This window comes from Salvelinus alpinus, chromosome 29 (genome assembly GCF_045679555.1).
Source record: "Salvelinus alpinus chromosome 29, SLU_Salpinus.1, whole genome shotgun sequence".
Lineage (NCBI taxonomy): Eukaryota > Metazoa > Chordata > Actinopteri > Salmoniformes > Salmonidae > Salvelinus > Salvelinus alpinus.
The window spans coordinates 9,342,223-9,365,127 of NC_092114.1; the positions used below are offsets into that span (position 1 = coordinate 9,342,223).

Genomic DNA, 22,905 nt, shown 5'->3' on the forward strand with positions numbered 1-22,905 from the left:
AGATATGTACATGAAGGATAAAGGGTAAAGTGACTAGGCATCAGGATAGATAATAATACGGTATTTGAGGTAGATATGTACATGAAGACAGGGTAAAGTGACTAGGCATCAGGATAGATAATAATAAGGTATTTGAGGTAGATATGTACATGAAGGCAGGGTAAAGTGACTAGGCATCAGGATAGATAATAATACGGTATTTGAGGTAGATATGTACATGAAGGCAGGGTAAAGAGACTAGGCATCAGGATAGATAATAATAAGGTATTTGAGGTAGATATGTACATGAAGGCAGGGTAAAGTGACTAGGCATCAGGATAGATAATAATAAGGTATTTGAGGTAGAGATGTACATGAAGGCAGGGTAAAGTGACTCGGCATCAGGATAGATAATAATAAGGTATTTGAGGTAGATATGTACATGAAGGCAGGGTAAAGTGACTAGACATCAGGATAGATAATAATTAGGTAATTGAAGTAGAGATGTACATGAAGGCAGGGTAAAGTGACTAGGCATCAGGATAGATAATAATACGGTATTTGAGGTAGATATGTACATGAAGGCAGGGTAAAGTGACTAGGCATCAGGATAGATAATAATACGGTATTTGAGGTAGATATCTACATGAAGGCAGGGTAAAGTGACTAGGCATCAGGATAGATAATAATAAGGTATTAGAGGTAGATATGTACATGAAGGATAAAGGGTAAAGTGACTAGGCATCAGGATAGATAATAATACGGTATTTGAGGTAGATATGTACATGAAGACAGGGTAAAGTGACTAGGCATCAGGATAGATAATAATACGGTATTTGAGGTAGATATGTACATGAAGGATAAAGGGTAAAGTGACTAGGCATCAGGATAGATAATAATACGGTATTTGAGGTAGATATGTACATGAAGACAGGGTAAAGAGACTAGGCATCAGGATAGATAATAATACGGTATTTGAGGTAGATATGTACATGAAGGCAGGGTAAAGAGACTAGGCATCAGGATAGATAATAATAAGGTATTTGAGGTAGATATCTACATGAAGGCAGGGTAAAGTAAATAAAAGTAATAATATATAAATAAAATAATAATAATAATAAAAGTAAAATAAAGAACAGAGTAGCAGCAGCAAATGATGAGTGTAAAGGTAGTTTGTGTAAATAATGTGTATATTGTGTGTATACACAGTCTAATGAGTGTGTATATAGTGTGTAAATAGTGTGTTTATATAGTCTAGTGAGTGTGTATATAGTGTGTATTTATAGTCTAGTGAGTGTGTGTATAGTCTGTATATAGTGTGTATATATAGTCTAGTTAGTGTGTATATAGTGTGTATATATAATCTAGTGAGTTTGTATATAGTGTGTATATAGTGTGTATATATAGTCTAGTGAGTGTGTATATAGTATGTATATATAGTCTAGTTAGTGTGTATATAGTGTGTATATATAGTCTAGTGAGTGTGTATATAGTGTGTATATATAGTCTAGTTAGTGTGTATATAGTTTGTATATATAGTCTAGTGAGTGTGTATATAGTGTGTATATAGTGTGTATATATAGTCTAGTGAGTGTGTATATAGTGTGTATTTATAGTCTAGTGAGAGTGTGTATAGTCTGTATATAGTGTGTATATATAGTCTAGTTAGTGTGTATATAGTGTGTATATATAATCTAGTGAGTGTGTATATAGTGTGTATATACAGTCTAGTTAGTGTGTATATAGTGTGTACATATCGTCTAGTGAGTGTGTATATAGTGTGTATATACAGTCTAGTGAGTGTGTATATAGTGTGTATATAGTGTGTATATAGTGTGTATATAGTGTGTATATACCGTCTAGTGAGTGTGTATATAGTGTGTATATAGTGTGTATATATAGTCTAGTGAGTGTGTATATAGTGTGTATATATAGTCTAGTTAGTGTGTATATAGTGTGTATATATGGTCTAGTGAGTGTGTATATAGTGTGTATATATAGTCTAGTTAGTGTGTATATAGTGTGTATATATAGTCTACTGAGTGTGTATATAGTGTGTATATATAGTCTAGTGAGTGTGTATATAGTGTGTATATATAGTCTAGTTAGTGTGTATATAGTGTGTATATATAGTCTAGTGAGTGTGTATAGTGTGTATATATAGTCTAGTGAGTGTGTATATAGTGTGTATATATAGTCTAGTGAGTGTGTATAGTGTGTATAAATAGTCTAGTGAGTGTGTATATAGTCTGTATATAGTGTGTATATATAGTCTAGTTAGTGTGTATATAGTGTGTATATATAGTCTAGTGAGTTTGTATATAGTGTGTATATAGTGTGTATATATAGTCTAGTGAGTGTATATATAGTGTGTATATATAGTCTAGTTAGTGTGTATATAGTGTGTATATATAGTCTAATGGTTGTGTATAGTGTGTATATATAGTCTAGTTAGTGTGTATATAGTGTGTATATATAGTCTAGTGAGTGTGAATATAGTGTGTATATATAGTCTAGTGAGTGTGTGTATAGTGTGTATATATAGTGTGTATATATAGTCTAGTTAGTGTGCATATAGTGTGTATATATAGTCTAGTGAGTTTGTATATAGTGTGTATATATAGTCTAGTTAGTGTGTATATAGTGTGTATATATAGTCTAGTGAGTGTGTATATAGTGTGTATATATAGTCTAGTGAGTGTGTATATAGTGTGTATATATAGTCTAGTGAGTGTGTATATTGTGTGTATATATAGTCTAGTGAGTGTGTATATAGTGTGTATATAGAGTCTAGTTAGTGTGTATATGGTGTGTATATATAGTCTAGTGAGTGTGTATATAGTTTGTATATATAGTCTAGTGAGTGTGTATATAGTGTGTATATACAGTCTAGTGAGTGTGTATATCGTGTGTATATATAGTCTAGTGAGTGTATATAGTGTGTATATATAGTCTAGTGATTGTGTATATTGTGTATATATAGTCTAGTGATTGTGTATATAGTGTGTATATAGTGTGTACATATAGTCTAGTGAGTGTGTTTATAGTGTGTATATAGTGTGTATATAGTCTAGTGAGTGTGTATATAGTGTGTATATAGTGTGTATATAGTCTAGTGAGTGTGTATATAGTGTGTACATATAGTCTAGTGAGTGTGTATATAGTGTGTATATAGTGTGTATATATAGTCTAGTGAGTGTGTATATAGTGTGTATATAGTGTGTATATAGTGTGTATATATAGTCTAGTGAGTGTGTATATAGTGTGTATATACAGTCTAGTGAGTGTGTATATAGTGTGTATATATAGTCTAGTGAGTGTGTATATAGTGTGTATATAAAGTCTAGTGAGTGTGTATATAGTGTGTACATACATGCTTCTACACCTGCATTACTAGCTGTTTGGGGTTTTAGGCTGGGTGTCTGTACAGCACTTCGAGATATTAGCTGATGTACGAAGGGCTATATAAAATAAAATTGATTGATTGATTGACATATAGTCTAGTGAGTGTGTATATCGTATGTATATATAGTCTAGTGAGTGTATATAGTGTGTATATACAGTCTAGTTAGTGTGTATATAGTGTGTACATATCGTCTAGTGAGTGTGTATATAGTGTGTATATAGTGTGTATATAGTGTGTATATATAGTCTAGTGAGTGTGTATATAGTGTGTATATACAGTCTAGTGAGTGTGTATATAGTGTGTATATAGTGTGTATATAGTGTGTATATACCGTCTAGTGAGTGTGTATATAGTGTGTATATAGTGTGTATATAGTGTGTATATAGTGTGTATATACAGTCTAGTGAGTGTGTATATAGTGTGTATATATAGTCTAGTGAGTGTGTATATAGTGTGTACATAGTGTGTATATAGTGTGTATATACAGTCTAGTGAGTGTGTATATAGTGTGTATATACAGTCTAGTGAGTGTGTATATAGTGTGTGTATATAGTCTAGTGAGTGTGTATATAGTGTGTATATAGTGTGTATATAGTGTGTATATATAGTCTAGTGAGTGTGTATATAGTGTGTATATATAGTCTAGTGAGTGTGTATATTGTGTGTATATATAGTCTAGTGAGTGTGTATATAGTGTGTATATAGAGTCTAGTTAGTGTGTATATGGTGTGTATATATAGTCTAGTGAGTGTGTATATAGTTTGTATATATAGTCTAGTGAGTGTGTATATAGTGTGTATATACAGTCTAGTGAGTGTGTATATCGTGTGTATATATAGTCTAGTGAGTGTATATAGTGTGTATATATAGTCTAGTGATTGTGTATATTGTGTATATATAGTCTAGTGATTGTGTATATAGTGTGTATATTTTGTGTACATATAGTCTAGTGAGTGTGTTTATAGTGTGTATATAGTGTGTATATAGTCTAGTGAGTGTGTATATAGTGTGTATATAGTGTGTATATAGTCTAGTGAGTGTGTATATAGTGTGTACATATAGTCTAGTGAGTGTGTATATAGTGTGTATATAGTGTGTATATATAGTCTAGTGAGTGTGTATATAGTGTGTATATAGTGTGTATATAGTGTGTATATATAGTCTAGTGAGTGTGTATATAGTGTGTATATACAGTCTAGTGAGTGTGTATATAGTGTGTATATATAGTCTAGTGAGTGTGTATATAGTGTGTATATAAAGTCTAGTGAGTGTGTATATAGTGTGTACATACATGCTTCTACACCTGCATTACTAGCTGTTTGGGGTTTTAGGCTGGGTGTCTGTACAGCACTTCGAGATATTAGCTGATGTACGAAGGGCTATATAAAATAAAATTGATTGATTGATTGACATATAGTCTAGTGAGTGTGTATATCGTATGTATATATAGTCTAGTGAGTGTATATAGTGTGTATATACAGTCTAGTTAGTGTGTATATAGTGTGTACATATCGTCTAGTGAGTGTGTATATAGTGTGTATATAGTGTGTATATAGTGTGTATATATAGTCTAGTGAGTGTGTATATAGTGTGTATATACAGTCTAGTGAGTGTGTATATAGTGTGTATATAGTGTGTATATAGTGTGTATATAGTGTGTATATACCGTCTAGTGAGTGTGTATATAGTGTGTATATAGTGTGTATATAGTGTGTATATAGTGTGTATATACAGTCTAGTGAGTGTGTATATAGTGTGTATATATAGTCTAGTGAGTGTGTATATAGTGTGTACATAGTGTGTATATAGTGTGTATATACAGTCTAGTGAGTGTGTATATAGTGTGTATATACAGTCTAGTGAGTGTGTATATAGTGTGTGTATATAGTCTAGTGAGTGTGTATATAGTGTGTATATAGTGTGTATATAGTGTGTATATATAGTCTAGTGAGTGTGTATATAGTGTGTATATATAGTCTAGTGAGTGTGTATATAGTGTGTATATAGTGTGTATATATAGTCTAGTGAGTGTGTATATAGTGTGTATATAGTGTGTATATAGTGTGTGTATAGCGTGTATATATAGTGTATATAGTGTGTATATAGTGTGTATATAGCATGTATATAGCGTGTATATAGTGTGTATATATTGTGTATATAGTGTGTATATAGTGTGTATATAGTGTGTATATAGTGTGTATACATAGTGTATATAGTGTGTATATAGTGTGTATATAGTGTGTATATATAGTGTATACATAGTGTATATAGTGTGTATATAGTGTGTATATAGTGTGTATATAGTGTGTATTTAGTGTGTATATAGTGTGTATATAGTGTGTATATAGTGTGTATATATAGTGTATATAGCATGTATATAGTGTGTATAAACAGTCTAGTGAGTGTGTGAAGAGCCAGTGCAGATAGTGTTGGTACCATTAAATGACTACTTAGCGGTCTGACTATTTAGCAGTCTTATGTCTTGGGGGTAGAGGCTGTCTCGGAGCCTGTTGGTCGAATAGCCGAGGCTCCGGTACCGTTAGCCGGGTATCAGGTGGTGTCAGAGGAAGGCCCGAATAATTACTAAATATTCCAGCCTCCAAAGCCATAGCCTGTTCATTCTGATATCTTCGGGCTAATGGTTAGGGCTGTTTTAGGAAGTTACATCTGCTTCATGTTTTGTTTTCTTGACACCATATTAACGAGTATCGTCTCAGCCCTACTACCCACAGATACTGCCATACATAATCCTTCATATAGACACCTTCTCCTCAGTCTACTTCCCACAGATATTACATACCCCATTCAAACTGAGGAAGCACATTGCCGAGACTCTCTTCTCCTTTCTTCTAAAAAGTTAATATCACTCTTTCATTATTCTCTCCTCTTTTAAAATCACCCCCATAACTCCATCAGGGATTGGCTCTGTCACACGAGGGCCATGGCCTCATAAGCTGTCCCTTTCTGTGCCTGTCAGAAAAACCCTGAGCTGAGGGAGCTTTGAGACAGACACGGGCGTCAAGACACATCGCCTGTCTGGAAAATGCAAACCCTTTTCACCAGGCTAAATTAAATGGTCATGCTTTTGTCTTCTCAGTTCTACTGCTTCAGAGACCAGGCGTACGCCATCGAGCGCTCTAGACCTTTGCTGCTCGCCGGCTACAAAGCCCTCCCCACCCTCTCTTCGGCAAATCAGATCACGCCTCCATCTGTTCAATGTTGGTCTGACCAATCGGAATCTATGCTTCAAAGATTGTATTGATCAAGCGGACTGGGAAGTGTTCCCGCGTTGCCTCTGAGAATAGTATTGATGTATACACTGACTCAGTGACTGGGTTCATCAGGAAGTGCATGGAGGATGTTGTTCCCATGGTGACTGGGTTCATCAGGAAGTGCATGGAGGATTTTGTTCCCATGGTGACTGGGTTTATCAGAAAGTGCATGGAGGATGTTGTTCCAATGGTGACTGGGTTCATCAGGAAGTGCCTGGAGGATGTTGTTCCCATGGTGACCTGGTTTATCAGGAAGTGCATGGAGGATGTTGTTCCCATGGTGACTGGGTTCATCAGGAAGTGCATGGAGGATGTTGTTCCCATGGTGACTGGGTTCATCAGGAAGTGCATGGAGGATGTTGTTCCCATGGTGACTGGGTTCATCAGGAAGTGCACAGAGGATGTTGTTCCCACTGTGATGATTAGAACTTATCCAAACTAAACACTGTGGATAGATCGCAGCATTCACGCAAAACTAAACGTGAAACTACCACATTTAACCCCGTCAAGGTGTCTGGGAACATGGACGTGTCCAATCTGCCTCCGTAAGGCAGTCAAAGAGGCAAGGGATAGGGAGCCACGTCGAGGACGCTGTATCCTTCTACTCGGACGAGCTAAACAGCTGTTTCGCCTGCTTCGAGGAAAACACAGAACCGCCAACACTGGCCACCGCCGCTCACGGGATCTGTGAGCTCTCGTTCTCTGTGGCCCAAGTGAGTTAGAAATGTAGGCGCGTTAACCCTCGTAAGGCATCCCTAACCGTGTCCTCAGAGCATGTGAAGACCAGTTGCCTGGAGTGTTTAATGATTCAGTCTCCCCCTATCCCAGTCTGTTGTCCCCACTTGCTTCAAGATGTACACCATTGTTCCTGTACCCAAGAAAGCGAAAGTAACTGAACTAAATGACTACCGCCCCGTAGCACTCACTTCTTTCATGTTGAAGTGTTTTGAGAGTCTAGATAAGGATCATATCACCTCCATCTTACCTGACAGCCAGGACCCACTCCACTGTAAACCAGGGGGTAGACCTTAGGTACGGACTCTGTTCTACCTGATGATGAATTACATCTGATGTCCCAGGTCTAAATCAGTCCCTGATTACAGGGGAACAATACAAAACAAAAAGCTGTGAAACCGACTTGGAGATCCAGAGTTGACTTTGAGGGCTTTAGACCCACTACAATCTGCATACCACCCCAACAGACCCACTACAATCTGCATACCACCCCAACAGACCCACTACAATCTGCATACCACCCCAAACCCACTACAATCTGCATACCACCCCAACAGATCTACTACAATCTGCATACCACCCCAACAGATCTACTACAATCTGCATACCACCCCAACAGACCCACTACAATCTGCATACCACCCCAACAGACCCACTACAATCTGCATACCACCCCAACAGACCCACTACAATCTGCATACCACCCCAACAGACCCACTACAATCTGCATACCACCCCAAACCCACTACAATCTGCATACCACCCCAACAGGTCTACTACAATCTGCATACCACCCCAACAGATCTACTACAATCTGCATACCACCCCAACAGATCTACTACAATCTGCATACCACCCCAACAGATCTACTACAATCTGCATACCACCCCAACAGATCTACTACAATCTGCATACCACCCCAACAGACCCACTACAATCTGCATACCACTCCAACAGATCTACTACAATCTGCATACCACCCCAACAGACCCACTACAATCTGCATACCACCCCAAACCCACTACAATCTGCATACCACCCCAACAGACCCACTACAATCTGCATACCACCCCAACAGACCCACTACAATCTGCATACCACCCCAACAGACCCACTACAATCTGCATACCACCCCAAACCCACTACAATCTGCATACCACCCCAACAGACCCACTACAATCTGCATACCACCCCAAACCCACTACAATCTGCATACCACCCCAAACCCACTACAATCTGCATACCACCCCAAACCCACTACAATCTGCATACCACCCCAACATATCTACTACAATCTGCATACCACCCCAACAGACCCACTACAATCTGCATACCACCCCAACAGATCTACTACAATCTGCATACCACCCCAACAGACCCACTACAATCTGCATACCACCCCAAACCCACTACAATCTGCATACCACCCCAACAGACCCACTACAATCTGCATACCACCCCAACAGATCTACTACAATCTGCATACCACCCCAAACCCACTACAATCTGCATACCACCCCAAACCCACTACAATCTGTATACCACCCCAACAGACCCGCTACAATCAGCATACCACCCCAACAGATCTACTACAATCTGCATACCACCCCAAACCCACTACAATCTGCATTCCACCCCAAACCCACTACAATCTGCATACCACCCCAAACCCACTACGATCTGCATACCACCCCAAACCCACTACAATCTGCATACCACCCCAACAGACCCACTACAATCTGCATACCACCCCAAACCCACTACAATCTGCATACCACCCCAAACCCACTACAATCTGCATACCACCCCAACAGACCCACTACAATCTGCATACCACCCCAAACCCACTACAATCTGCATACCACCCCAACAGACCCACTACAATCTGCATACCACCCCAACAGACCCACTACAATCTGCATACCACCCCAACAGATCTACTACAATCTGCATACCACCCCAAACCCACTACAATCTGCATACCACCCCAACAGATCTACTACAATCTGCATACCACCCCAACAGATCTACTACAATCTGCATACCACCCCAACAGACCCACTACAATCTGCATACCACCCCAACAGATCCACTACAATCTGCATACCACCCCAACAGACCCACTACAATCTGCATACCACCCCAAACCCACTACAATCTGCATACCACCCCAACAGACTCACTACAATCTGCATACCACCCCAACAGATCTACTACAATCTGCATACCACCCCAAACCCACTACAATCTGCATACCACCCCAACAGACCCACTACAATCTGCATACCACCCCAACAGACCCACTACAATCTGCATACCACCTCAAACCCACTACAATCTGCATACCACCCCAAACCCACTACAATCTGCATACCACCCCAACAGACCCACTACAATCTGCATACCACCCCAAACCCACTACAATCTGCATACCACCCCAACAGACCCACTACAATCTGCATACCACCCCAAACCCACTACAATCTGCATACCACCCCAACAGACCCACTACAATCTGCATACCACCCCAACAGATCTACTACAATCTGCATACCACCCCAAACCCACTACAATCTGCATACCTCCCCAAACCCACTACAATCTGCATACCACCCCAACAGACCCACTACAATCTGCATACCACCCCAACAGATCTACTACAATCTGCATACCACCCCAAACCCACTACAATCTGCATACCACCCCAAACCCACTACAATCTGCATACCACCCCAACAGACCCACTACAATCTGCATACCACCCCAACAGATCTACTACAATCTGCATACCACCCCAAACCCACTACAATCTGCACACCACCCCAACAGATCCACTACAATCTGCATACCACACCAACAGATCCACTACAATCTGCATACCACCCCAACAGATCCACTACAATCTGCATACCATCCCAAACCCACTACAATCTGCATACCACCCCAAACCCACTACAATCTGCATACCACCCCAAACCCACTACAATCTGCATACCACCCCAAACCCACTACAATCTGCATACCACCCCAACAGACCCACTACAATCTGCATACCACCCCAAACCCACTACAATCTGCATACCACCCCAACAGACCCACTACAATCTGCACACCACCCCAACAGATCCACTACAATCTGCATACCACACCAACAGATCCACTACAATCTGCATACCACCCCAACAGATCTACTACAATCTGCATACCACCCCAAACCCACTACAATCTGCATACCACCCCAAACCCACTACAATCTGCATACCACCCCAAACCCACTACAATCTGCATACCACCCCAAACCCACTACAATCTGCATACCACCCCAACAGACCCACTACAATCTGCATACCACCCCAAACCCACTACAATCTGCATACCACCCCAACAGACCCACTACAATCTGCATACCACCCCAAACCCACTACAATCTGCATACCACCCCAACAGACCCACTACAATCTGCATACCACCCCAACAGATCTACTACAATCTGCATACCACCCCAAACCCACTACAATCTGCACACCACCCCAACAGATCCACTACAATCTGCATACCACACCAACAGATCCACTACAATCTGCATACCACCCCAACAGATCCACTACAATCTGCATACCATCCCAAACCCACTACAATCTGCATACCACCCCAAACCCACTACAATCTGCATACCACCCCAAACCCACTACAATCTGCATACCACCCCAAACCCACTACAATCTGCATACCACCCCAACAGACCCACTACAATCTGCATACCACCCCAAACCCACTACAATCTGCATACCACCCCAACAGACCCACTACAATCTGCACACCACCCCAACAGATCCACTACAATCTGCATACCACACCAACAGATCCACTACAATCTGCATACCACCCCAACAGATCTACTACAATCTGCATACCACCCCAAACCCACTACAATCTGCATACCACCCCAAACCCACTACAATCTGCATACCACCCCAAACCCACTACAATCTGCATACCACCCCAAACCCACTACAATCTGCATACCACCCCAACAGACCCACTACAATCTGCATACCACCCCAAACCCACTACAATCTGCATACCACCCCAACAGACCCACTACAATCTGCATACCACCCCAAACCCACTACAATCTGCATACCACCCCAACAGACCCACTACAATCTGCATACCACCCCAACAGATCTACTACAATCTGCATACCACCCCAAACCCACTACAATCTGCATACCACCCCAACAGATCCACTACAATCTGCATACCACCCCAACAGATCCACTACAATCTGCATACCACCCCAACAGATCCACTACAATCTGCATACCACCCCAAACCCACTACAATCTGCATACCACCCCAAACCCACTACAATCTGCATACCACCCCAAACCCACTACAATCTGCATACCACCCCAACAGACCCACTACAATCTGCATACCACCTCAAACCCACTACAATCTGCATACCACCCCAAACCCACTACAATCTGCATACCACCCCAAACCCACTACAATCTGCATACCACCCCAACAGACCCACTACAATCTGCATACCACCCCAAACCCACTACAATCTGCATACCACCCCAACAGACCCACTACAATCTGCATACCACCCCAACAGACCCACTACAATCTGCATACCACCCCAACAGACCTACTACAATCTGCATACCACCCCAACAGATCTACTACAATCTGCATACCACCCCAACAGATCTACTACAATCTGCATACCACCCCAACAGATCTACTACAATCTGCATACCACCCCAACAGATCTACTACAATCTGCATACCACCCCAACAGATCTACTACAATCTGCATACCACCCCAACAGATCTACTACAATCTGCATACCACCCCAACAGATCTACTACAATCTGCATACCACCCCAACAGATCTACTACAATCTGCATACCACCCCAACAGATCTACTACAATCTGCATATCACCCCAACAGATCTACTACAATCTGCATACCACCCCAACAGATCTACTACAATCTGCATACCACCCCAACAGATCTACTACAATCTGCATACCACCCCAACAGATCTACTACAATCTGCATACCACCCCAACAGACCCACTACAATCTGCATACCACCCCAACAGATCTACGGATGATGCAATCGCCATCGCACTGCGCACTGCCCTATCCCATCTGGACAAGAGGAATACCTATGTGAGAATGCTGTTCATTGACTACAGCTTAGTATTCAACACCATAGTACCCTCCAAGCTCATCACTAAGCTCCGGGGCCCTGGGTCTGAACCCCGCCCTGTGCAACTGGGTCCTAGACTACCTGACGGGCCGACCCCAGATAGTGAAGGTAGGCAACATCACCTCCACTCCGCTGATCCTCAACAATGGGGCCCAACAAGGGTGCGTTCTGAGCCCTCTCCTGTACTCCCTGTTCACCCAGCCCGCCCGGGGCCCTGGGTCTGAACCCATTCTTGTGCAACTGGGTCCTGGATTTCCTGACGGGCCGATCCCAGTTGGGGAAAATAGACAGCAACACCTCCGCCATGCTGATCCTGAAACCCGCAAGGGTGCGTGCTCAGCCCCCTCTCCTGTACACCCTGTTCACCCACGACTGTGTGGCCATTCATATCTCCATCTCTTTCATCAAGTTTTTTGTCGACACAACAGTGGTAGGTCTGATTACCAACAACGATGAGACAGCCTACAGGGAGAAAGTGAGAGGCCTGGTGGAGTGGTGGCAGGAAAATAACCTCTCCCTCAACGTCAACAAAACGAAGGAGCTGATCATCCACATCAATGGGGCTGCAGTGGAGAAGGTGAGAAGCTTCAAGTTCTTCGGCAAGCACATCACAGACAACCTGAAATGGTCCATTCACACAGACAGTGGGGTGAAGAACGTGCAGGAGGCTTAATTAATTCAGCTTGGCCCCTAAGACACTCAGAAACGTCTACAGATGCACCATTGAGTAGCTCCTGTCAGGCTGTATCACCACCTGTTACAGCAGTTGCACTGTCTACAGGGCGGAGGACTCTCCAGAGGGTGGTGCGGTCACCTGTTCACCCCACTACCATCTAGAAGGAGGAGACAGTACAGGTGCATCAAAGCTGGGACAGAGAGACTGAAAAAACAGCTTCGATCTCCAGGCCATCAGACTGTTAAATAGTCACCACTAGCCGGCCTCTGCCCAGTAACCTGCCCTGATCCTTAACCACTGTTCTAGCCAGCTACCACCCGGTACTCTACCCTGCACCTTAGAGACTACTGCCCTATTGCCATAGAGTCATGAAACACTGGTCACTTTAATAATGGAACACTGATCACTTTAATAATGTTAACATACTGTTCTACCCACTTTATATATATATATACTGTACTCTAGTCATGGCTCATCCTCCTTGGTATTACTTCATATGTATATACTGTACTCTAGTCATGACTCATCCTCCTTGGTATTACTTCATATATATATACTGTACTCTAGTCATGACTCATCCTCCTTGGTATTACTTCATATATATATACTGTACTCTAGTCATGACTCATCCTCCTTGGTATTACTTCATATGTATATACTGTACTCTAGTCATGACTCATCCTCCTTGGTATTACTTCATATATATATACTGTACTCTAGTCATGACTCATCCTCCTTGGTATTACTTCATATATATATACTGTACTCTAGTCATGGCTCATCCTCCTTGGTATTACTTCATATGTATATACTGTACTCTAGTCATGACTCATCCTCCTTGGTATTACTTCATATATATATACTGTACTCTAGTCATGACTCATCCTCCTTGGTATTACTTCATATGTATATACTGTACTCTAGTCATGACTCATCCTCCTTGGTATTACTTCATATATATATACTGTACTCTAGTCATGACTCATCCTCCTTGGTATTACTTCATATATATATACTGTACTCTAGTCATGGCTCATCCTCCTTGGTATTACTTCATATGTATATACTGTACTCTAGTCATGGCTCATCCTCCTTGGTATTACTTCATATGTATATACTGTACTCTAGTCATGACTCATCCTCCTTGGTATTACTTCATATATATATACTGTACTCTAGTCATGACTCATCCTCCTTGGTATTACTTCATATGTATATACTGTACTCTAGTCATGACTCATCCTCCTTGGTATTACTTCATATGTACTGTATAGCGCCTTCAGAAAGTAATCCCACCCCTTAACTTTTTCCACATCCTGAATGTAAAATTGATTAAATAGAGATTGTTTTGTCACTGATCTACACACAATACCCCATAAGGTCAAAGTGGAATTGTGTTTTAGGAAATGTTAATTAACAAATTCAAATTCAAAATGAAAAGCTGAAATGTATTGAGTCAACAAGTGTTTAACCCTTTTGTTATAGCCTCAATAAGTTCAGGAGTAGAAATGTGCAATAATAGTGTTTAACATGATTTTTGAATGACTACTTAATCTCTGTACCCCACACATACAATTATCTGTCAGGTCCCTCAGTAGAGCAGTGAATTTCAAACACAGATTCAACCACATAGACCAGAGAGGTTTTCCAATGCCTCGCAAAGAAGGGCTCCTATTGGTAGATGGGTAAAAATAAAAAAGCAGACATTGAATATCCCTTTGAGCATGGTGAAGTTATTAATTACACTTTGGATGGTGTATCAATACACCCGGTCACTACAAAGATACAGGCGTCCTTCCTAACTCAGTTGCCGGAGAGGAAGGAAACCACTCAGGGATTTCACCATGAGGCCAATGGTGACTTTAAAACAGTTACAGAGTTGAATGACTGTGATGGGAGAAAACTGAGAATGGATCAACAACATTGTAGTTACTCCACAATACTAGCCTAAATGACAGAGTGAAAAGAACAAAGCCTTTTCAGAAGGCAGAATACACAGAATACAAATATTCCGAAACATGCATCCTGTTGCCAACAAGGCACTAAAGTAAAACTGCAAAAAAATGAATATTAGAATGAGCAATGTCGGAGTGGTATTCACTAAAACACAGTAGAATATAATACAGTAAACACACATAAAATGAGTAAACATGGTTGAAGTGACTTGTGTTCCATTATTAAAGTGACCAGTGATTCCATGTCTATGTATAGAGGGTAGCAGCCTTTAAGGTGCAGGGTGGAGTAACATTATTAAAGTGACCAGTGATTCCATGTCTATGTATAGAGGGCAGCAGCCTCTAAGGTGCAGGGTGGAGTAACATTATTAAAGTGACCAGTGATTCCCTGTCTGTTTATGGGGCAGCAGCCTCTAAGGTACAGGATTGAGTAACATTATTAAAGTGACCAGTGATTCCATGTCTATGTATATGGGGCAGCAGCCTCTAAGGTGGAGGGTTGAGTAACATTATTAAAGTGACCAGTGATTCCCTGTCTGTATATGGGGCAGCAGCCTCTAAGGTACAGGATTGAGTAACATTATTAAAGTGACCAGTGATTCCATGTCTATGTATAGAGGGCAGCAGCCTCTAAGGTGGAGGGTTGAGTAACCGAGTGGTAGCCGGCTAGTGATGGCTATTTAACAGTTTAATGGCCTTGAGATAGAAGCTGTTTTTCAGTCTCTCGGTCCCTGCTTTGATGCACCTGTACCGACCTCGCCTTCTGGATGATAGCGGGGTGAACAGGCCGTGGATCGAGTGGTTGTTGTCCTTGATGATCTTTGTGGCCTTCCTGTGACATCGGGTGCTGTAGGTGTCTTGGAGGGCAGGCAGTATGTCCCCGGTGATGCATTGGGCAGACCTCACTCTAGATGCTCTCAATTGTGCATCTATAAACGATGTTGAGGGTCTTAGGGGCCAAGCCAAATTTCTTCAGCCTCCTGAGGTTGAAGAGGTGCTGTTGCCTTCTTCACCACACCGTCTGTGTGGATGGACCATTTCAGATTGTCCTTGATGTGTACGCCGAGGAACTTGAAGCTTTTCATGTTCTTCACTGTGGTCCCGTCTATGTGGATAGGGGGGGTGCTCCCTCTGCTGTTTCCTGAAGTCCATGATCAGCTCCTTCGTTTTGTTGACGTTGAGGGAGAGGTTATTTTCCTGGCACCACTCCGCCAGGGCCCTCACCTCCTCCCTGTAGGCTGTCTCATTATTGTTGGTAATCAAGCCTCCCACTGTTGTGTCGTCTGCAAACTTGATGATTCAGTTGGAGGCGTGCATGGCCACGCAGTCGTGGGTGAACAGGGAGTACAGGAGAGGGCTGAGCACGCACCCTTGTGGGGCCCCAGTGTTGAGGATCAGCGGAGTGGAGGTGATGTTTCCTACCTTCACCACCTGGGGGCGGCCCGTCAGGACGTCCAGGACCCAGTTGCACAGGGCGGGGTTCAGACCCTGGGCCTCCAGCTTACTGATGAGCTTGGAGGGTACTATGGTGTTGTATGCTGAGCTGTAGTCAATGACCAGCATTCTCACATAGGTATTCCTCTTGTCCAGATGGGTTAGGACAGTGTACAGTGTGATGGCGAATGCATCGTCTGTGGGTCTATTGGGGCGGTAAGCAAATTGTAGTGGGTCTAGGGTGTCAGGTAGGGTGGAGGTGATATGATCCTTGACTAGCTGAGGATGCGACTAGTGATTCCGTTTTGCCTGTTTGCATTACGCAGGGAATAACTACACTGTTTGTATTCAACCATATTACCATTCACCTTGCCTTGGTTAAATGCGGTGTTTCGCGCTTTCAGATTTGCGCGCATGCCGCCATCTCTCCACGGTTTCTGGTTTGGGTAGGTTTTAATGGTCATAGTGGGGACAACATCCCCTATACACTTCCTGGTAAACTCAGTCACCGTGTTCCTGTATGTTATTCTCTGAGGCTACCCGGAACATATCCCAGTCCGAGTGATCAAAACAATCTTCACGCATAGATTCTGATTGGTCAGACCAGCGTTGAATATGCCTTAAAACGGTTACTTCCTGTTTGAGTTTCTGCCAATAAGAAGAGAGGAGCAAAATATAGTCTTGATCTGATTTGCCGAAGGTAGGGGGGGGAGCGTGAGTACTACAGTCCATGTGTTGATATAACTTTCCTCAAATTTGCTTTGTTAAAATCCGCAGCTACAATAAATGGCGCCTCAGGATATGTGGTTTCCAGTTTGCACAAAGTACAGTGTAGTTCCTTGAGGGCCGTCGTGGTATCGGCTTTAAGGGTGAATATACACAGCTAAACTAAACTAAGCTAAGCTAAGCTAAGCTAAGCTAAACTAAGCTAAACTAAGCTAAACTAAGCTAAACTAAGCTAAGCTAAGCTAGGCTAAGCTAAGCTAAGCTAAGCTAAGCTAAACTAAGCTAAACTAAACTAAGCTAAACTAAGCTAAGCTAAACTAAACTAAGCTAAGCTAAACTAAACTAAGCTAAGCTAAGCTAAACTAAGCTAAGCTAAGCTAAGCTAAGCTAGCTCTGAGCTTGCTAGCTGACACATGCACAACACGCCCCAAAGTCTCTGTCAATATCACCGACCAATACGAGCAACGACATTTTACGGGGCGACAGTATGCTAAGTTCTTTAATTCCACCGGATAGATGACATTACTCTGCGAAGCTAAACTAAACTAGCTATGTGACATGCAACGTCAGCGTCACAAATTATAAGCCAGGAAATAAGCTTTTTGTCCAGACATCTTTATTCAACATGTGTAAATAACCATAAACAGATCACCTCATTCCCATAGCAGGGAATTACATAATACGCTCCTCTCTGTACATTCTCCAGACTTACTTTTACACTTGGGTAGGGTGTTGCTCCACTGTCCGTTGGACTGGCAGTGAGACGTAACCGCCCCCTGCAGGACGTAGCCGGTGTTGCAAGCAAAGTGCACAATGTCGTTCAGGTTGAACTGCGTTCCCTGGGTAAAGCCAAAGGAAGGGTTGCCCGGATGACCACATGTGATCGCTATGGAGACAAGGAAAATATAGACAATATCTATCACTAAACATGTCTAACGTTACTAGAAGCTGTCAACACAACAGTCACATGTTGTCAAATATTATTCCACCTCAGCCAGTAGGTCCCTAGTCCTATCCAGTGTTACTCATTACTCTATAGGAAGTCCCTAGTCCTATCCAGTGTTACTCATTACTCTATAGGTAGACCCTAGTCCTATCCAGTGTTACTCATTACTCTATAGGTCGACCCTAGTCCTATCCAGTGTTACTCATTACTCTATAGGTAGACCCTAGTCCTATCCAATGATACTCATTACTCTATAGGAAGACCCTAGTCCTATCCAATGTTACTCATTACTCTATAGGAAGTCCCTAGTCCTATCCAGTGTTACTCATTACTCTATAGGAAGTCCCTAGTCCTATCCAATGTTACTCATTACTCTATAGGAAGTCCCTAGTCCTATCCAGTGTTACTCATTACTCTATAGGTAGACCCTAGTCCTATCCAGTGTTACTCTTTACTCTATAGGTAGACCCTAGTCCTATCCAGTGTTACTCATTACTCTATAGGTCGACCCTAGTCCTATCCAGTGTTACTCATTACTCTATAGGTCGACCCTAGTCCTATCCAGTGTTACTCATTACTCTATAGGTAGACCCTAGTCCTATCCAGTGTTACTCATTACTCTATAGGAAGTCCCTAGTCCTATCCAGTGTTACTCATTACTCTATAGGTAGTCCCTAGTCCTATCCAATGTTACTCATTACTCTATAGGAAGTCCCTAGTCCTATCCAGTGTTACTCATTACTCTATAGGAAGTCCCTAGTCCTATCCAGTGTTACTCATTACTCTATAGGAAGTCCCTAGTCCTATCCAGTGTTACTCATTACTCTATAGGTAGACCCTAGTCCTATCCAGTGTTACTCATTACTCTATAGGTCGACCCTAGTCCTATCCAGTGTTACTCATTACTCTATAGGTAGACCCTAGTCCTATCCAATGATACTCATTACTCTATAGGAAGACCCTAGTCCTATCCAATGTTACTCATTACTCTATAGGAAGTCCCTAGTCCTATCCAGTGTTACTCATTACTCTATAGGAAGTCCCTAGTCCTATCCAATGTTACTCATTACTCTATAGGAAGTCCCTAGTCCTATCCAGTGTTACTCATTACTCTATAGGTAGACGCTAGTCCTATCCAGTGTTACTCTTTACTCTATAGGTAGACCCTAGTCCTATCCAGTGTTACTCATTACTCTATAGGTCGACCCTAGTCCTATCCAGTGTTACTCATTACTCTATAGGTCGACCCTAGTCCTATCCAGTGTTACTCATTACTCTATAGGTAGACCCTAGTCCTATCCAGTGTTACTCATTACTCTATAGGAAGTCCCTAGTCCTATCCAGTGTTACTCATTACTCTATAGGTAGTCCCTAGTCCTATCCAATGTTACTCATTACTCTATAGGAAGTCCCTAGTCCTATCCAGTGTTACTCATTACTCTATAGGAAGTCCCTAGTCCTATCCAGTGTTACTCATTACTCTATAGGAAGTCCCTAGTCCTATCCAGTGTTACTCATTACTCTATAGGTCGACCCTAGTCCTATCCAGTGTTACTCATTACTCTATAGGTAGACCCTAGTCCTATCCAGTGTTACTCATTACTCTATAGGAAGTCCCTAGTCCTATCCAGTGTTACTCATTACTCTATAGGTCGACCCTAGTCCTATCCAGTGTTACTCATTACTCTATAGGTAGACCCTAGTCCTATCCAGTGTTACTCATTACTCTATAGGTAGACCCTAGTCCTATCCAGTGTTACTCATTACTCTATAGGTAGACCCTAGTCCTATCCAATGATACTCATTACTCTATAGGTAGTCCCTAGTCCTATCCAGTGTTACTCATTACTCTATAGGTCGACCCTAGTCCTATCCAATGATACTCATTACTCTATAGGTAGTCCCTAGTCCTATCCAGTGTTACTCATTACTCTATAGGTCGACCCTAGTCCTATCCAGTGTTACTCATTACTCTATAGGTAGACCCTAGTCCTATCCAATGTTACTCATTACTCTATAGGTAGACCCTAGTCCTATCCAGTGTTACTCATTACTCTATAGGTAGACCCTAGTCCTATCCAGTGTTACTCATTACTCTATAGGTCGACCATAGTCCTATCCAGTGTTACTCATTACTCTATAGGTAGACCCTAGTCCTATCCAGTGTTACTCATTACTCTATAGGTCGACCCTAGTCCTATCCAGTGTTACTCATTACTCTATAGGTCGACCCTAGTCCTATCCAGTGTTACTCATTACTCTATAGGTAGACCCTAGTCCTATCCAATGATACTCATTACTCTATAGGTAGTCCCTAGTCCTATCCAGTGTTACTCATTACTCTATAGGTCGACCCTAGTCCTATCCAATGATACTCATTACTCTATAGGTAGTCCCTAGTCCTATCCAGTGTTACTCATTACTCTATAGGTCGACCCTAGTCCTATCCAGTGTAACTCATTACTCTATAGGTAGACCCTAGTCCTATCCAATGTTACTCATTACTCTATAGGTAGACCCTAGTCCTATCCAGTGTTACGCATTACTCTATAGGTAGACCCTAGTCCTATCCAGTGTTACTCATTACTCTATAGGTCGACCCTAGTCCTATCCAGTGTTACTCATTACTCTATAGGTAGACCCTAGTCCTATCCAGTGTTACTCATTACTCTATAGGTAGACCCTAGTCCTATCCAATGTTACTCATTACTCTATAGGTAGACCCTAGTCCTATCCAGTGTTACTCATTACTCTATAGGTAGACCCTAGTCCTATCCAGTGTTACTCATTACTCTATAGGTAGACCCTAGTCCTATCCAGTGTTACTCATTACTCTATAGGTCGACCCTAGTCCTATCCAGTGTTACTCATTACTCTATAGGTAGTCCCTAGTCCTATCCAATGTTACTCATTACTCTATAGGTAGACCCTAGTCCTATCCAGTGTTACTCATTACTCTATAGGTAGACCCTAGTCCTATCCAATGATATTCATTACTCTATAGGTAGACCCTAGTCCTATCCAATGTTACTCATTACTCTATAGGTAGACCCTAGTCCTATCCAGTGTTACTCATTACTCTATAGGAAGTCCCTAGTCCTATCCAGTGTTACTCATTACTCTATAGGAAGTCCCTAGTCCTATCCAGTGTTACTCATTACTCTATAGGAAGTCCCTAGTCCTATCCAATGTTACTCATTACTCTATAGGAAGTCCCTAGTCCTATACAATGTTACTCATTACTCTATAGGAAGTCCCTAGTCCTATCCAATGTTACTCATTACTCTATAGGAAGTCCCTAGTCCTATCCAATGATACTCATTACTCTATAGGAAGTCCCTAGTCCTATCCAATGATACTCATTACTCTATAGGAAGACCCTAGTCTACATACAATGTTACTCATTGCTCTATGTGTAGACCCTAGTCCTATCCAATGATACTCATTACTCTATATGTAGACCCTAGTCCTATCCAATGATACTCATTACTCTATAGGTAGTCCCTAGTCCTATCCAATGTTACTCATTACTCTATAGGAAGTCCCTAGTCCTATCCAATGATACTCATTACTCTATAGGAAGTCCCTAGTCCTATCCAATGTTACTCATTACTCTATAGGAAGTCCCTAGTCCTATCCAATGTTACTCATTACTCTATAGGAAGTCCCTAGTCCTATCCAATGTTACTCATTACTCTATAGGAAGTCCCTAGTCCTATCCAATGTTACTCATTACTCTATAGGAAGTCCCTAGTCCTATCCAATGTTACTCATTACTCTATAGGAAGTCCCTAGTCCTATCCAATGTTACTCATTACTCTATAGGTCGACCCTAGTCCTATCCAATGATACTCATTACTCTATAGGTAGTCCCTAGTCCTATCCAGTGTTACTCATTACTCTATAGGTCGACCCTAGTCCTATCCAGTGTAACTCATTACTCTATAGGTAGACCCTAGTCCTATCCAATGTTACTCATTACTCTATAGGTAGACCCTAGTCCTATCCAGTGTTACGCATTACTCTATAGGTAGACCCTAGTCCTATCCAGTGTTACTCATTACTCTATAGGTAGACCCTAGTCCTATCCAGTGTTACTCATTACTCTATAGGTAGACCCTAGTCCTATCCAGTGTTACTCATTACTCTATAGGTAGACCCTAGTCCTATCCAATGTTACTCATTACTCTATAGGTAGACCCTAGTCCTATCCAGTGTTACTCATTACTCTATAGGTAGACCCTAGTCCTATCCAGTGTTACTCATTACTCTATAGGTAGACCCTAGTCCTATCCAGTGTTACTCATTACTCTATAGGTCGACCCTAGTCCTATCCAGTGTTACTCATTACTCTATAGGTAGTCCCTAGTCCTATCCAATGTTACTCATTACTCTATAGGTAGACCCTAGTCCTATCCAGTGTTACTCATTACTCTATAGGTAGACCCTAGTCCTATCCAATGATATTCATTACTCTATAGGTAGACCCTAGTCCTATCCAATGTTACTCATTACTCTATAGGTAGACCCTAGTCCTATCCAG

General features: G+C 41.8%; 1 protein-coding gene across 1 annotated transcript in view; it reads right to left on the minus strand.

Annotated features, from left to right (window-relative positions):
* Window positions 1-22,905, minus strand: part of csmd2 (CUB and Sushi multiple domains 2) — an 899,615-nt gene that overhangs the window by 107,206 nt on the left and 769,504 nt on the right. Inside the window, exon 50 of the mRNA XM_071373664.1 lies at window positions 18,129-18,302. Within this exon, the coding sequence (XP_071229765.1) occupies window positions 18,129-18,302 (174 nt within the window). The remainder of the gene's footprint in view (window positions 1-18,128; window positions 18,303-22,905) is intronic.